Source organism: Cherax quadricarinatus, chromosome 27 (genome assembly GCF_038502225.1).
Source record: "Cherax quadricarinatus isolate ZL_2023a chromosome 27, ASM3850222v1, whole genome shotgun sequence".
Taxonomy (NCBI): Eukaryota; Metazoa; Arthropoda; class Malacostraca; order Decapoda; family Parastacidae; genus Cherax; species Cherax quadricarinatus.
In genome coordinates, this window is record NC_091318.1 from 15,391,873 (window position 1) to 15,403,412 (window position 11,540).

The 11,540-nt window shown below is 43.5% G+C and overlaps 1 protein-coding gene across 1 annotated transcript in view; it reads right to left on the minus strand.

The window, feature by feature from the left end:
* Nucleotides 1-10,513, minus strand: part of LOC128691192 (villin-1) — a 165,975-nt gene extending 155,462 nt beyond the window's left edge. The window contains exons 1-2 of the mRNA XM_053780050.2: nucleotides 10,392-10,513; nucleotides 4,647-4,959 (exon numbers count right to left, since the gene is read on the minus strand). Coding sequence (XP_053636025.2) covers nucleotides 4,647-4,762 — 116 coding nt within the window. The 5' untranslated portion in view covers nucleotides 4,763-4,959; nucleotides 10,392-10,513. The remainder of the gene's footprint in view (nucleotides 1-4,646; nucleotides 4,960-10,391) is intronic.
* Nucleotides 10,514-11,540: the final 1,027 nt, after the last annotated feature.

The following is an 11,540-nucleotide window of genomic DNA, read 5'->3' on the forward strand; positions in this document are numbered from 1 at the left end:
CGTTATGAGAAGTTTTTTTTAATCTTTCTGCATTCATATACGTGAAGGTTATCGTGTAGTCTGCCAGTGTAGTACATTTGTGACACTTTCAGTTACGTGATCTTCCGGTGACAATGTTCTCTGTAATTACTCTTAGATCTCTCTGCCAGATGCTCTTAAAACTTAACAATAATGTTGCGGTGGATGGCCCCACATCTTTCTCATATTTCCATCACATAACACATGGCGATATATTTCATTTTTATTTTTATTTTGCCTTACTTTATGTTCTGAAGTATGTGTGCGTGCTTTTGCATACTGGTGTGTGTGCACATGTGCGTGTGCATGTGTGTGTGTGTATGTGCGAACACACAGGGGTCACTGTAAGTGTACAGGAGACATTGTGTCACCTTCCCCTCACTCCAATATATGGTTTAAAAAGACACCCCAGCAAACACTAGGACATATTTATTAGAAAACGTTTCGGTCCTGTCTGACTTTTTTTGGGTTATCCAGGTTCTCTACACATATGCTGCTATGTATGATAATCTATGTAACTGTATTTGTGTATATCTGAATAAACTTACTTACCTTGATCACTCTAAGGTCTCGGGACCTTGACTCTTTCTAATAAATATCCTAGTGTTTCCTCACGTGTATCCTAGTGTTTCCTCACGTGTCTTTTTAAACAATTTGAAGGTATCAATTACCAAGGTTTATACCACTCCAGTACATAAACAGGCACATTGTATAACTTTTTTTTCCCTTCAGTGATCGTCCCTTACCAAGGCGAGGTTACCCATATAAAACTAGGAAACTCATTCACCATCAGTCATTCAATCAGTTCTTATGAATGGTTTTGAAAACCGACAAGTTGAAAATTGAGACACTTATGCAATATATGGGAATCTTTATTTAGGAAACGTTTCGCCACACAGTGGCTTCATCAGTCCAATACAAAGCAGAAAGGTGTAAGGAGAGGAGAAGTTTGAGGTAATCAGTCCCTCAGCCTGGAGTCGATTTGTTCAGTCCATCAATCTTGTCAGAAGCGTCTTGATTTTACACCTCAGTCATCGTACGTAACATCCTCACCACTCCTTCAGGGCACTGCCTTTCCCACCTCCACGGCTCAAGTCCGGCTAAACCGTTTTCACTGAATCCCTTCATACACGATACCTTCCTCACCTTCTCCCACTCAGTGACCTTAATCAAATCACAAACAGATCTACCTGGGTAGAGAGGATGTGCGTCGATGTAGGGAGGCGTAGTGACGTGAATAATAGATAAGGAAAGTTGAAGTTGACTTCTTGGGTAAACTAATTACAGGTTGAACAAATATATAGCAAATAAGAGGTAGGATTTAAGGATCTCACTATGATGTCCCGTAGCCTGGTAGTCAACGCTCTCGCTTCACACGCTGAGCGTCCTTTATTCGATCCCCGGCTAGGGTGGGAACATTGGACGTGTTTCCTTACACCTGTTGTCCCATTCACCTAGCAAGCAAGCAAGTAGGTGCCTGGGTGTTAGTCGACTGGTGTGGGTCGCAACCTGAGGGGAAAAGACTGAGAACCGAAATGAAAATAAGACAGACAGTCCTCGATGACGCACTGCCTTTCTTGGGTTATCCTGGGTGGCTAACCCTCCGGGGTTAAAAATCCGAACAAAGTCTTATCTCTTCCTATATATACAGACATCCTCTCTTCCCATGGTATCTGGTTGTGACTTGATAAATCCCACTGTGTGGGCGAAACGTTGTAAATAAAGGTCGCATTTTGTTATATGTTGTGCATAGTATCGGTATTTTACACTGTTTGTCTTCAACGTCCATTAAAAGCCACTTATTTTTATTTACTTCTATTTAACACTGGATGCTCAAGCACCTGAAACTCAAAGCTTCCTTTACCCTTATCCCTCAGTCCAACCCTTCCTGAGACGATCCTTATCCTTCCTATCTTCCAGTAAACACTCACGGCGTGATGCTACCCTGCTGCTCTACATAATAGTTACTTAGTGTAAACATACAATAGCTGTTACACTGTGGTAACAATGTACATGTGAGAGAGAGAGAGAGAGAGAGAGAGAGAGAGAGAGAGAGAGAGAGAGAGAGAGAGAGAGAGAGAGAGAGAGAGAGAGAGAGAGAGAGAGAGAGAGAGAGAGAGAGAGAGAATTAACAAGCCACAACGAAAGTGTGACTCCTTCACCTAAAGTCTGCACCATACTTGTATAGTGAGGGGGATCAGTCCCGCCCCTCCTCTTCCTCTTATCCTCTCCCCCCCCCCCTGCCCTATATCCCCCGCCGCTCTCCTCGCCAACACCAACACCTGTTTCCATACTAAACCAAGCCAGAACAAAGGTGGCATAAGTCAAGACAGATGTGGCATAAATCAAGATAAAAGTGGCATAGGTGAAGAAAGAAAGAAAGTAACATGAGAGGTGGTTAGGTATGTTAGAGTGTGGTTTAGTACTTCAGAAGACATTACTATCACGCTACAACATTTAGTTAAAACTCTACTATCACTATTGTGTTGATGGTGTATGTTAAAGTCGAGTCTATAACATGCAGTGAAGCAAGCACCTCAAGACGCAGTCGTCCTCCAGCGTGAACACACAGCGTCGGGATATTAATGATTTAAGTTAAGCTATTTCATTATTGTCGGTTATTTATTTGTAAATATTTGATAATTTATGCAAAATAACCACAGGGGAGGGAAATGAATGTAATTATTGCATTGTTAATTTATGTTAACACAAATATTGAGTTTTTTAAAGGCCTAGAGCTGGCAAAAGACGAACATTCTGCCAATACTGTCGAGGTTTAACACAAACTAGGGAGGTGTTAATGTTGTGTTTGTCAGAGAAAATATCTGGTGATGCTAGTCAAATAAGGATGACCTGGTCAGTGGATAAGTAACCGCTGACCTGTCAGTGCTGGATATCTACAGTAATACACTAGCAAACATCAAAATGTATCCTACCTTCTTTTAAAGTTTTTTTTTTTTTTACAAACATGCAGGGTCTAGGGAAGCTCTGATAAGAGATTCCTTAGAGTACAACACTACTTAAATATAATATCTTAGTTCAATTTTATATTCTAAGTATAACATTAAATTGTAAGTATAAGGGATGTTGAGGATAAGTCGGTGATACTGACACTGTCAGTATCAGTTCACATGAAAATACAGTAACTACTAACTCGTTTTAGTATATACTGAAGGACTACCCGTACGTCACCTACCGACGCTCTACCTCGCTTCTTACCTCCACATCTCCAAATGATTTTTTACTAGGTAGTCATTTAGATTACCAAGTATTATTATTATTATTATAATTATGGGGAGCGCTAAACCCGTAGGATTATACAGCGATTGTGGGTTGGGGGGGGATGAAAGGTATTCAGGCTCAATTCAGGTAACCGGAGCACAGGTCCAATTCCCTAGATCAAGAGCCCCTCACCAGCGTCAAGGAACCTCCCTTGAGGGGCATTACCAAGTAACGTTACTGATTAGTAGAGGCAAGAAGTCATATTTGCCAGTGTGAGCGTGTCCTTCTATGACCGTTCATTTTCTTACGCACTGCAATGCGTCCCTCTTTCAACGTTTAATGCATCTACATCAATAAAATTTTAGATGCTTTAGATTTTGTTAGATTACTTGAATGTAACCTAAAATATTTCACTGCCAGTATGGAAATTAGATAAAAGGGGAAAGTAACGTCTGGCAGCAGGAGACAGACCACTGCCTTGTATAGTTTAAAACATTTTCTTCATATATAGTGAAGAGGACGGAGTGCTATAAACTGTGGGGGTCATGCCATGGCTGGGCGGGGGTTCAACATTAGTTTTTTTTTTTTTTTTTTTTTTAGCACTGGCCGTCTCCCATCGAGAAAGGGTGACTCGAAAAAGAAGAAACACTTTTACTATCACTCATTCCATCACTGTCTTCCCAGAGACGCGCTGATGCTACAGTTCAAAACTACAAATATCCCCACCCCTCCTTTAAAGTGCAAGAACTGCACTTTCCACCTCCAGGACTCAAGTCCGGTTAACCGGTTTTCCTGAATCCCTATGAGCACTCATCAAATCATAACTGAATGGGGACCAAGAGTTCATTCTTGGAAACAGACAGCTTCACGCACTGAAGTGTGCTATTGATTTACATACGTCAGATCATAGATGGTATAAGTTAATCGGCTTGGAGTTAATGCTATATTGGCACTCTAAGTCCATAATGTTTCTTTTCAAAAGGGGTTAAAAGTGAATGAATTAGAAGCGATGACTCACAGACATAAAACACTACAGTTGCAAGCTGAGACAAAAGCAAAACCGAATGCAAACTAAACAACTTTGTAAGAGAGTGATAGTTCTGCTCCTGTAACAGCAGGTTGGTGAGTACCTCACGTGACTTATGAGAACCATTAGACAGTCTGTAAAACAGATCGACGTCCTTAGGCTATGGCTCGACCTTTCTTTTATCTCGTCTCTTCTGACAATTCTCAACTCGACTATTCCGATAAATATTTGTAAGACTTGTATATATTCATCTAATATAGTTTAGAATAAGCTATATCAGTACTGGTTGGATACTTTCCTCATATGAAGATAACACTGACTATGCTGAAGTTAATTACAAAGTAGTAAAGTTATAAAAAAATCCTGAAGAGGTACTTACCCAGCGTCATAATACTGGAGGAAGGAGTAGGTGATCTTCCTCTCTGGGTAGACACATAGCATCTTGCTGCGCATCCTCCTCTCTCCCGGCTGCTCGTGTTGCACCCCCACGGTCATCCTGCATCACCTCTACACTACTGCAGGCTCCTACAGGATCCTCCACACTTCTACGGGATCCACCACACTCCTACAGGATCCTCCACACTCTGGATTATACTCTGTGTTCGAGGATCTTAATACGTCAAGGTAGATAGTTTCATGATTCTACATTCGCATGTCTATGTCCATATTTTTTCCCGCTTGCTATAGCAGCTCTGTAAGATGATTATTGACGTGAGACGTCGATCAAGTGAATACATTCCACACTGATGGCATGCAGAATGAAACTAAATATTGAAGTTTTAATAGAGTAAAAGATTTTCCTGGGCACCACCACCACCACCACTACGCTCACTAGTGGTGGTGGATCACTCACCACAACCACAACACTAAATTCACTAACCACAATCACCAACACTAGCCTCACTAACCAACAATCAATAACACTAGACACGCTCATCACAATCATCAACACTAGACACGCTCATCACACTAGGGTCACTCACCACAACAATAACACTCTGGTCACTCACCACAAACAATAACACACTACTTCTCAAGCACGCACTTACCCTTCCACACTTCCTCACACCTACACACTTTTTCACATCTACAAACTCAACCTTACACACTTCCCTCACACCTACAAATTCACACTTTATACTTATATGCTCACATTTCCCTTACACCTTCACACTCACAATGCTCTCACCCCTTCACATTCACACTTCCCTCACACTACACACTCACATTTACACAACTCACACAAGAATGGAGGAACTGCAATAGGCCTACTGGCCCTCACATTGATACACACAAATCTACCTCTCACTCACGTGGAAAGAAATGGTACAGGATACCCAAACGATGGAAAACAGTCACAAATGCAGTGTAATGAGATCCATGACTGACAACGTTTCGTCCACGAGATAGACTTTTTTAAGTCACAAAAAAGAAACCTGAATGAGTATATACAGAGAGGTAGTGATGGGCAGTCGGAAGTGCGTTAGTTACCTTGGGTAGGTCAATAACTCTTAGACAAATGTTTGATTGAGCAGTTAAACTGAGCAGGACCTGGGTTAGGAGTACCTGTCTAGCATGGGCTAGCAGGACCTGTATAGGATGGGCTAGCAGAACCTGTCTAGCATGGGTTAGCAGGACCTGTCTAGCATGGGTTAGCAGGACCTGTCTAGCATGGGTTAGCAGGACCCGACTAGCATGGGCTAGCAGGACCTGTATAGGATGGGTTAGCAGGACCTGTCTAGCATGGGCTAGCAGGACGTGTCTAGCATGGGTTAGTAGGAATTTGACAAATATACAACACCTGGGTATATATATATGACGACATTTCGTCAACCTGGCTTTTTCACTTGGTGAAACGTCTTCAGATAAAGATGCCTAGGTATTGCACATGCGTCTAATCCATCATATTTTCGGTAGTGCTTATTATTATTTTTATTATTATTGTAATGAACCAGTAGGCCTACCGCAGTGCTCCTGTAGCTATGTATGAAACCGCTCTAGAAGCATCTTAGCAACAGGCTCGGCTGTTTTGTAGATATATTATGGTTGAAAATGTTCAATGTGCTGATTCTCATGTACTCACAGAGGAACAACTGTACACTTATACATTGTCACACATGCAGACATACACACACACACACGCACGCACACAGAAGAATTCATTCGATCGAAGACCAGGCAGAACTACATAGGGATCTGGACAGGCTGCAGACCTGGTCCAGCAATTGGCTCCTGGAGTTCAACCCCATCAAGTGCAGTCATGAAGACTGGGGAAGGGCAAAGAAGACCGCAGACGGAGTACAGTCTAGGGGGCCATAGACTACAAACCTCACTGAAGGAAAAAGATCTTGGGATGAGTATAACACTGGGCACATCTCCTGAAGCGCACATCAACCAAATAACTGCTGCAGAATATGGGCGCCTAGCAAACCTCAGAACAGCATTCCGACATCTTAATAAGGAATCGTTCAGGACCCTGTACACCGTGTACGTTAGGCCCATATTGGAGTATGTGGCACCAGTTTGGAACCCACACCTAGCCAAGCACGTAAAGAAACTAGAGAAAGTGCAAAGGTTTGCAACAAGATTAATCCCAGAGCTAAGGGGTATGTCCTACGAGGTGAGGTTAAGGGAAATCGACCTGACGACACTAGAGGACAGGAGAGATAGGGGGGACATGATGACGACATACAAAATACTGAGAGGAATTGACAAGGTGGACAAAGACAGGATGTTTCAGAGATGGGACACAGCAACAAGGGGACACAGTTGGAAGTTGAAGACACAGATGAATCACAGGGATATTAGGAAGTATTTCTTCAGCCACAGAGTAGTCAGGAAGTGGAATAGTTTGGGAAGCGATGTAGTGGAGGCAGGATCCATACATACCTCACGAAATCGTAATGACACGATTGCAAACAAACCATACTCGGGCGGGGATAGAACCCGCGATAGAACCCGCGGGTTCTATCCCCACCCGTGGTATGGTTTCCATACATAGCTTTAAGCAGAGGTATGATAAAGTTCACGGTTCAGGGAGAGTGACCTAGTAGCGACCAGTGAAGAGGCGGGGCAAGGAGCTAGGACTCGACCCCTGCAACTTCAACTAGGTGAGTACACACACACACACACACACACACACACACACACACACACACACACACACACACACACACACACACACACACACACACACACACACCAACCACACACAACACCCACCACACACAACACCCACCACACACCCACCACACACACACACCCACCACACAAACACACACACACACACACACACACACACACACACACACACACACACACACACACACACACACACACACACACACACACACATTAGGAGGAAGACAACAGTCAAGGACCAGGTGATAAGGCTGAGGAAAGAAGGTGGAGAACTCACAAGAAACGATCAAGAGGTATGTGAGGAGCTCAACACGAGATTTAAGGAAGTATTTACAGTAGAGACAGGAAGGACTCTGGGGGGGACAGACCAGATGGGGACACCAGCAAGGAATACACCAACAAGTGTTGGACGACATACATACAGATGAGGAGGAGGTGAAGAAACTGCTAAGGGACATCGATACCTCAAAGGCAATGGGACCGGACAACATCTCTCCGTGGGTCCTTAGAGAGGGAGCAGATATGTTGTGCATGCCACTTACCACAATCTTCAACACATCCCTGGAAACTGGGCAACTACCTGAGGTATGGAAGACGGCAAATGTAGTTCCCATTTTCAAAAAAGGAGACAGAAAAGAGGCACTAAACTATAGACCTGTGTCATTGACGTGTATAGTATGCAAAATTATGGAGAAGATTATCAGGAGGAGAGTGGTGGAGCACCTGGAACGGAACAGGAGTATAAATGCCAACCAGCACGGATTCACGGAAGGCAAATCCTGTGTCACAAACCTTCTGGAGTTTTATGATAAAATAACAGAAGTAAGACAAGAGAGAGAGGGGTGGGTTGATTGCATCTTCTTGGACTGCAAGAAGGCCTTTGACACAGTTCCTCACAAGAGATTAGTGCAGAAGCTAGAGCATCAGGCGCATATAACAGGAAGGGCACTGCAATGGATCAGAGAATACCTGACAGGGAGGCAACAACGAGTCATGGTACGTAATGATGTATCACAGTGGGCACCTGTGACGAGCGGGGTCCCACAGGGGTCGGTCCTAGGACCAGTGCTATTTTTGGTATATGTGAACGACATGACGGAAGGGTTAGACTCAGAAGTGTCCCTGTTTGCAGATGATGTGAAGTTAATGAGGAGAATTAAATCTGATGAGGACCAGGCAGGACTTCAAAGAGACCTGGACAGACTGGACACCTGGTCCAGCAAATGGCTTCTCGAATTTAATCCTGCCAAATGCAAAGTCATGAAGATAGGGGAAGGGCACAGAAGACCACAGACAGAGTATAGGCTAGGTGGCCAAAGACTGCAAACCTCACTCAAGGAGAAAGATCTTGGGGTGAGTATAACACCGAGCATGTCTCCGGAAGCACACATCAATCAGATAACTGCTGCAGTATATGGGCGCCTGGCAAACCTGAGAACAGCATTCCGATACCTTATTAAGGAATCATTCAAGACACTGTACACCGTGTATGTCAGGCCCATACTGGAGTATGCAGCACCTGTTTGGAACCCGCACTTGATAAAGCACGTCAAGAAACTAGAGAAAGTACAAAGGTTTGCGACAAGGTTAGTTCCAGAGCTAAGGGGAATGTCCTATGAAGAAAGATTAAGGGAAATCGGCCTGACGACACTGGAGGACAGGAGGGTCAGGGGAGACATGATAACGACATATAAAATACTGCGTGGAATAGACAAGGTGGACAAAGACAGGATGTTCCAGGGAGGGGACACAGAAACAAGAGGCCACAATTGGAAGTTGAAGACACAAATGAGTCAGAGAGATAGTAGGAAGTATTTCTTCAGTCATAGAGTTGTAAGGCAGTGGAATAGCCTAGAAAATGACGTAGTGGAGGCAGGAATCATACACAGTTTTAAGACGAGGTTTGATAAAGCTCATGGAGCGGGGAGAGAGAGGGCCTAGTAGCAACCGGTGAAGAGGCGGGGCCAGGAGCTAGGACTCGACCCCTGCAACCACAAATAGGTGAGTACAAATAGGTGAGTACACACACACACACACACACACACACACACGCACACATGCACACACATGCACACACATGCACACATACAACCACGCATATACAACAGGCCTAGTGTCTAACTGACATGTGCCTAGAACAAAATGGTAACTAACACACACACACACACACACACACACACACACACAGACGCCTCCCTCGCACTTGCACATACTAGGTGAGTACATCTCTTAAACTTTACTCACACACACATCTTACATCAACACACTTCCCTCACACCTATACACACACACACATACGTACACATCTCTTGGCACTTAACACACACACACACGTATACATCTATGAAACTTAAACACACCTCTCGCATCTATGCACCTCCCTCACACCTACTGTAAATCGCAATGATATCACAATTTGATAACAAAACTGGCTGTAGCGGAAATACGTCCCATTCACTCACCGTCATTTCAGCAAAACATCCAACTTTTGCGAGTGTTAAACAGGAGTTTGTCCTGTGTCATCGTATCAGCTGGTTCGTCTCAGGTAAGACCGGCTTGTGTTGTCTACATTTACAAGATTTTAAACATTTACTGTTTTTTTTTTTTCATTTAAACCTGAATATTTGATAAGAGGATCGTTCAGTGGTCGAATATTAAATGCGTTGAGATTATTACTGCATACGAGTGTGCGAGAACGCTTAGCAAAACACTGGGCAAGTTTTTAACTATGTTATGTTAATAAAGTTTTTTTTATAATACGTAAATGTTAGTTTTCGTCAAATGTTTTCTTTGGGGCCGAATGTTCATACAACCCTTGATAAGCATTATTTTTCATAAGACATTTAAAATTTCACGTCTCTGTAAACAGTCGTTATTAGCAAGAAAAGGGTGGACGCACATGTCCATTCCTTAGTTCTGCCAAAGTTTCCAACAGAAAACACCTTGAAGGAGTCTGACTGGTGGTTCTTATGAAGGCTCTCACCTTGTAATGAGTCAAACTGGTAAGTAAAAGGATGAAAAACGAGTATTAGAGAAGGTAGCTTCGACACACCACCATCACACACACTCAGGTTCTTGTCAGTCTAGATGTGTTTGAAATAAAATGAGGGTTGGGGCCGCCACACCAGCATGGTAACTCCACCCACGGGAAGCCAGGCGGAAGAGCCACGCCTACGTTTGTTGTTCTCTTGGTCGCCAACTGTTTGTCTTCAAAAACGGAATTCCGGTCCTATGGCAAAATGTGGCATGTTTTATTATTGTTTCCTTCATGACGGACCCATGGTGTTTATTTTTTATTTTTTTCCTCTCCCTTTAATATTTAACTTTGTGATGACTATATTTTTATCATTAACAAAATTAACTCTTCTTCACCGTTAATTACTTTCAAGCAAATACTCATTTAACGACTGTTGGAGAATTAAGACAGCTTAACCTGTTCATTCCGCTGGGCGATATACTATATAAAGAAGCAGGAAAATTAACACATCTGTAAACATTACATGTGAAGCTTGTTCCACGAGCGCAGACACACACACACACACACACACACACACACACACACACACACACACACACACACACACACACACACACACACACACACACACACATAGAGTGGACCTAGTAGCGACCAGTGGACAGGCGGGGCCAGGAGCTATGAATCGACCCCTGCAATCACAATTAGGTGAGTACACACATACATGAACACGAACACAAAGGAAGGAGGTGAGAAGTCAAACTTTAAAGAAGGGACTGCACAACATGAAACAATTTTTGTATGACGTGCAATGGGAAAGAGAACTAGAGAGAGAAAGTGAATGTGGTGATGGAACATGTAGCCAGAAAGTGCAAGGAGGCGGAGGAGACGTTTTCATCCAGGAGCAACAGAAACAACTGGAAGACCAGTTGTTTCTGCACCTGAAGGTGCAGAGAGGCAAAAGCTAAATGTGCTTGAGCATGAAAAAAATATACCTGGAGTTTACCTGGAGAGGGTTTCGGGGGTCAACGCCCCCGCGGCCCGGTCTGAGACCAGGCCTCATGGTGGATCAGGGTCTGATCAACCAGGCTGTTACTGCTGGCCGCACGCAAGCTAACGTACGAACCACAGCCCGGTTGGTCAGGTACTGACTTT